Here is a 6577-nt window from a genome sequence, read left to right on the forward strand (position 1 = left end):
ACAACACTGCAGCGCTGTCGACGTGTAATAATAATAATTGCTTACACTTATATAGCGCTTTTCTGGACACTCCACTCAAAGCGCTTTACAGGTAATGGGGACTCCCCTCCACCACCACCAATCTGCAGCATCCACCTGGATGATGCGACGGCAGCCATAGTGCGCCAGAACGCTCACCACACACCAGGTATCCGTGGGGAGGAGAGCAGAGAAATGAAGAGGGGGATTGTTAGGAGGCCATGATTGATAAAGGCCGATGGTAAATTTGGCCAGGACGCCGGGGTTACACCCCTACTCTTTTCAAGAAGTGCCCTGGGATTTTTAATGACCACAGAGAGTCAGGACCTCGGTTTTACGTCTCATCCAAAGGACGGCACCTGTTTACAGTATAGTGTCCCCGTCACTATACTGGGGCATTAAGACCCACCTGGACCGCAGAGTGAGCGCCCCCTACTGGTCCCACTAACGCCTCTTCCAGCAGCAACCTTAGTGTTTCCCAGGAGTCTCTCCCCTCCAGGTACTGACCAGGCTCACACCTGCTGGGCTCCAGTGGGTTGCCAGTTGTGAGTTGCAGGGTGATATGGCTACTGGCTGCTGGCTGCTGTGTAGTGGTGACCGTGCCACTGGCAAGCTTTCGACAATCTCCACGATATGCCATCATCTCAGTAGAGTGAAAGCAAGAGTATTGTAGAAGTATGATACAAAGGGAGCAAGCCATAGGTTTATTCCAGGCTGGAAAGAGAAGAAAGACGACATTTCGGCTGTGGAGCCTTCTTCGGGTGAAACATTTTCCCTCTTCTCTCTTCAGCTTGGAATAAACCTATTACTTGTTCCTTTTGAGCCTAGGCATGCTGACGCCACCTCCCCACCTGAACTACTTCTGTACAACAGAAAAGTGCATGTACACACTAATAGTCCAAAATTAGTGGACTAATTCTGCAGTGTTGACAGGTGTCTGCAAACAGGTGTATGGGAGACCGATTGCATGGCTTGACGTGTTGTTTCCTACATTGTGTATGTGTGTGTGTCAAATGTGTGTTCCTGGGAATGTTACCGCAACAGGTCCCTAAGAGGACAGCACAGAGAGTCAGTTTCCATCCCCCGTCTCGAACACCTTCAGGTGGGTAACAGGACCAGCCCTCCAGCCTCGAGCTCAGGATTCCTATACCGGACAGCGCTTCCGTGCGGCCGGAAGCCGTTACTATGGTAACCAGTCCGATCCCAGTGAATCTTCGATCTCGTGTTTTTTAGAAACGAACAACCAGCAGGCACTAGGGAAGCTTTAAAAAATGTTTTTTCAATGATTTTTTTTAAATTACAATTCAAAATCCCGTCAAATGCCCTTAATAAAAGACAAGGACGCCCGTTAACCCGTTCAGTTTTTATTTAGTAACGTATTCAACAAACCTTGAAGCGAAGTTCCACAGCTCGACAGAATGAGAAAAATCAGACAGTTCAAACTGGCCAAATTTAGACAAAGGAATTACAGTAGTTACAGCCAAACAACGCTTTAAGGGAAATTTCGACAGGAATGCCTTTGAGCACTGCAGCGAGGTCCACCGTCGGGTGGAGGCTGGTGTCTGGTACCCGCAGATACCGGTTTAACAACCGGTCTGGTCTCTCGCCGCTGTGCGCAGCTCGGACGCGCAATCGTGCGTTTCGGCACCGCGGGGCTGCTCCAGCCTTCCGGCGAGAGGACGAGAATTTCGTCCCCCGGTTTTTTGATTTTCAAAGTGTGAAATCCGCATACGCTTCCCGCTGCGCATGGGGGACGGTCCCTAAACCGTGCGTCCCCTTTCGCCCTCCGTTTTCCGGGCGGTGCGGCACTTTGCAGCATGACCCTGGATATGAAAGAATCATTTCCCGTCGGAAGGTGGGCCGCGGGCTGGGGTTCGGCTATGTGTGACTTCCGAACGAGCTTCTGCGCCCGCCTTCCGTTTCATTCCCCGGTAACCGTGGTGCCCCGAGCCGGCGGCAGGATCCCCTAGCGACCGGGTGAGTGTTGCGGGCTGTCCAGTCCGGCGCAGGCCGGCGGCGCGCCGGGTGTCGACGTTACCTGACCGCTGGTCTAAGTAAACTGTTACTCGAGTCATGTGTCATTGCAGAGGGGGGGTAGCGACGGCTTAAGTCGCGACTTACACAGCCCGGGAAACGCAGGACTCGACCTGAGCGTTTACACACACACACACACAAACAACAACAACAACAACAACAACAAACACGGGCCACGAATCCGCGAAATCTCAGCCCGCGTCAGTGCGGTGACGTTGGCACCCACTGCCCGCTGGCCAGTCTGTCCCACTGCGGCTACACGACCCGGATTCATCACTCCGTCAAGCCCGTTCCTGGTTGCTCTGTGTCCTGGGCATATCCGTGGCCTCGTTTTTCAGCCTTTGTAGTCACTGCGTGTCGCCTATTTTGTAGCGCTCTTCATGGGCAGGCTTGTTGGTCTCCTTCGTTGTCAGCTGCTTGCTGGCGCTCCAGCTGACACGGGTGCGAGAGGCGCTGCAGTGCGCTGTACCACCGCTAGAGGGCAGCAGTACAGAACAGGGGCTTGGGGCTCTGGACTCCGGAGGGCGGTGGGTCCAGCTCCCGGGTGTGACGAGTTACTCGGCTCGTCTGGCTCCAGTCAATGACTTTCAGTGTCAAAGATATTTTCCAGGTGGGTCACAGCGTGTTGGTTTACCTGCTGCTGGAGAGTGTACAGCAGTATTCACGATAGGCTCCGATTGATATTTCTTCCGGAAGAGTGTTTTGGGAGTAAATAGTGGTAAAAGCAGGGTGAGGTGTCAAATACAGTGAAATCATGTAGAAGCACTGTAAAGAGTAGTAGTAGTGGTGTATGGTAAAACCGTGGTACAAGTAAAGTGTTATGAAGCAGGGAAGTCATGGTAAAAGCACAGTGAAGTGTAATGAAGCACTGAAATCATGGTAAGAGAACTCTCGAGCACAGTGAAATCACGGTGCAAGAAGAGTAAAGCCAGTGTCAAATCCTGAGCCAGGCAGGGGTGTGGAAAGTGTTATGGGAGCAGCACAGGAGGGAATTGTGTGATAACGGGGGGCCCTTCCAGGTGAGGGTGGGGGTTACCCCACACTTGCAGTGCATTGTGGCCCTGCTGATGTGGCAGGGGGGAAGCGAACAGGTGTAACGTGATCACGTTCATCAGATAAGACAAGCTGCCCAGCCTGTTCTTTATCGAACAGCGAGAATCTCGAACTTCAAGAATCCCCACGTCGCCAGCCGACCGTCTTGTGTCTCCTCAGCCTCCAGGAGCCCTCTCCCCCTGCTCCCCATGGAGTTTCCGGGCTATTCCCTGCCCTCGGGCCTGGGGCCGCCCCTGAAGCGGCGCGGAGAGAGGGGCGCGGGGGGGCCTCTGGGGCGGCCGCTGTACTGCGCCTCGGTGGACCGCCGCAAGTCCAAGGTGTGGAACTACTACACGCAGCTGAGCGAGAGCCACGTGGAGTGCAACGTCTGCAAGAAGCAGCTGTCCTTCCACAACAGCACCACCACCATGAGGGAGCACCTGGTCCGCAAGCACAGCATCCGCGACAACGGCCCCGCCCCCGCCCCCGCCCCCCCCGCCGCCGCCGCCGCCGGCAACCACTCCCTCCCCGCCCTCCTGGCCCCGCCCCCGCCCGCCCCCTTCCTGCCCGGCCCGGGCGGGGCTGGGGGGGGGGCGGCGGCGCTGGTGGTGGTCAAGGAGGAAACGCAGGAGGCGGAGGTCTCGCCTGAGGGGGGGGAGAGCAAGAGGGCGCGGCTGGGGGGCTCCGCCGCCGGCGGTGGGGGGGCCGGGGCGGGCGGGGGGATCCCGGCCGGCGCCCCGGAGCCGGAGCCCCCCAGCCACTCGCTGCTGTCCGGGCTCTTCTACCCGGAGGCCGGCGGTGGCGGGGGGGGCGCGCGGGGCTGCAGCAGCAAGCGGGCGGGGCTGCTGACGGACCTGATCCTGGAGATGGTGTTCCGGGACCTGCAGCCGCTGTCCCTGGTGGAGGAGCGCGGCTTCCGGCTGCTGCTGGGCTGCCTGGAGCCGCAGTACCCGGCGCCCTCGCCCTCGCAGCTGGGCAGCCTGCTGTGGCACCGCTACCACGCCCTCAAGCAGCACCTGGAGCAGCACCTGAGCGCCAGCCTGCCCCCCCGCGGCCTGACGCTGTGCGCCGAGCGCTGGAGGTCGCTGGGCGCGGGCGGGGGCGGCGGCCGCCTCTACCTGACCGTCAGCGCGCACTTCGTGGACCGGGACTGGCGCCTGGCCCGCTGCGTGCTGGAGACCCGGCCGGTGCCCGAGCTCGCGGAGGGCGCGCCGGAGGCCCAGCTGGGGGCGGCGCTGCGGTCCGTGCTCTCCGAGTTCCGCCTGCCGGAGAGCGCCGTCTCCTCCGTCGTGCACGACCGCTGCTGGGCGCCCGAGGAGCAGGAGGGGCGCCAGGACCGGGAGGCCCTGCCCGCGGGCTGGGCGGCGCTGTGCTGCGCCGGGGAGGCCCTGAAGCTGTGCGTGCAGGAGGGCCTCTCCGCCGAGCCCGTGCGCCAGGCGCTGGCGGCCGCCCGGGCCATCGTGTCCCACTTCCAGCACGACGCGCGCGCCGCCGCCGCCCTCAACCCCAAGGCCGGGGCGCGGCTGGTGCTGGACGAGCCGGGCCGCTGGGCCACGGCGCTGGAGATGTGCGAGAGCCTGCTGGAGCTCAAGTGGGTGGTCAGCTCCGTGCTGGAGGAGCAGAAGGCGCCGCCCAACCTGGCGGACCACCAGTGGCGCCTCCTGCAGGAGCTCGCGCCGGTGCTGAGGACGGTGCGCATCGCGGCCGCCTTCCTGAGCGAGGACGCCAACGCGGCGGTCTCCGCGCTCATGCCCTGCCTGCACGGCGTGGCCCGGCTGCTGGGCCAGCGCATGGCGGAGAGCGGCTGTGCCGCTGCCCAGGGGGTGATGGGAAGGGTGCGGGCGCAGATGGAGAGGCGCTGGCAGCTGGGGGAGGAGGAGGCCCTCCTGGGGAGCCCGGCTGTCCTGGCCTCCTTCCTGGACCCGCGCTTCAAGGAGCTGCGCTTCCTGAGCCCCGACGCTCGCAGCAAGCTGCACAACCGGGTCAAGGAGCTCCTGTCTGCACAGAGCTACTCCGAGGAGGAGGAGAGGGAGAGCGGGAGAGGAGCGGGAGCGGGGGAGGTGGAGAGGGAGGGCTCGGGGCTGGAGCTGGGGATAGGCCTGGGGATGGGCGGCACGCTCTCGGCCTCCACAGCGCCCCCGCTGGACTCCCCCATGTCCTGCGGCTCTGGGGAGGAGAGCGACCTCATTGTGCTACAGCAGCAGCAGCAGGGGGGCGGAGCCCAGGTGGCCATGGCGACGTCACCCCAGGTTACCGACAAGCCGCTAGGACTGGGCGGGGCTGTGGGCGGCTCTGGCAGAGTCCCCAGCGTTTCGGGGCGCACGAGTGCGGGCAAGGGGGAGCTCCCGGCGGCCCCCACTGCCCGTGACAGGACGAGCCCGGAGCCCCAGAGCATGTACGACCTCCTCCTGGGCGAGGACCCCACCGAGAGGATGCCCGAGATCCACCAGCAGCTGGAGAACTACATCGCCGAGCCCCTGTGCAAGCGCAGCCTGTCGCCGCTGGACTGGTGGCGGGCCAAGGAGCACCGCTTCCCCGCCGTGGCCCGGCTGGCCCGCCAGTACCTGGCCATCCCCGCCACCGCCCCGCCCGCCGACCGGGCCTTCGCTCCCCGCGAGACCCCGGCGGCCCAGCGCCGCGCCACGCTGGGCCCCCAGCACCTCGACCACATCCTCTTCCTGCACCAGAACTGCGACTACCTGGAGCGCCTGAGGGGCGGCGCCGCGGGCCGGCGGGAGCCTGCTGGCAGCAGCACGCTGGCCGCCCGCGCTGCGGCCAACCCGCAGGCCCGCGAGAGCCTCTACCAGAGCCTGGTGTCCTACGAGAACCGGGCCTGGCTGGCCGGGGAGGAGCCCTGACCCCGAGCAGGGGGCTGGTTTCGCTGGGCTCGGGGAGAGAGGTGTCTGACCCGGTACGCAGCTGGCTGGCCCCTCACAGTGACTCACTTGAACCCTGATCTTGATGCACTGCCCTGGGGTGCGGTTTTCCCCCGCAGGCTGCCACATCACTCTGGCAGTACCAGGGCTCAGAAAGACTAGCTGTACAACGGCGCAGGCACTGCCATCTTCCTCCTGCTGCCTCTAGGGGGCGTTTGAATTCTCACTGAGTCCCCCCGTCAAAAGACAGAGCACCCTGAGTGCCTTTCAGGAGTGTGAGGGGACTTTAAATGATTGTACAGAGTCAGTCTATTGTGTAAAACACATAGATATTTATGTATGTAAATACACTAATCGGTCACTGTACATAAAAGCAAATCATTGGATATTTAAAAGGTCTTTGTACATGTATTTGTACAAGTGGTTGACATAAACTATACGCTGTGTGCCTGCTGAAGAAATATGTTGTGATCCAGGTGCTTGCAGCCAGTCACCCTGAGAAACCGGCTGTTTGGTGAACAAAGGTGTTCTGGGGAAAGCAGTTTGCACCAGACAACTCCTTCCTATCTTAGGAATGCATAACGTTCACAAATACTCTTGCAGTGCCCAGTTTTCCC

At 61.4% G+C, this 6577-nt stretch overlaps 1 protein-coding gene across 1 annotated transcript; it reads left to right on the forward strand.

The window, feature by feature from the left end:
* The first annotated feature begins 1234 nt into the window (after nucleotides 1–1234).
* zbed4l2 (zinc finger BED-type containing 4-like 2) lies at nucleotides 1235–6355 on the forward strand. Its single transcript, XM_069186462.1, has 2 exons — nucleotides 1235–1995; nucleotides 3265–6355. The coding sequence occupies exon 2, from the start codon at nucleotides 3294–3296 to the stop codon at nucleotides 5940–5942; it is 2649 nt and encodes an 882-aa protein (XP_069042563.1). The 5' UTR covers nucleotides 1235–1995; nucleotides 3265–3293; the 3' UTR covers nucleotides 5943–6355.
* Nucleotides 6356–6577: the final 222 nt, after the last annotated feature.

The sequence above is a fragment of the Lepisosteus oculatus genome, chromosome 3, assembly GCF_040954835.1.
Source record: "Lepisosteus oculatus isolate fLepOcu1 chromosome 3, fLepOcu1.hap2, whole genome shotgun sequence".
Classification (NCBI taxonomy): domain Eukaryota; kingdom Metazoa; phylum Chordata; class Actinopteri; order Semionotiformes; family Lepisosteidae; genus Lepisosteus; species Lepisosteus oculatus.

Excerpts from the sequence above, each read along its gene's own strand:
- zbed4l2 (XM_069186462.1), top strand. The coding sequence starts at position 3,294 with ATGGAGTTTCCGGGCTATTCCCTGCCCTCGGGCCTGGGGCCGCCCCTG.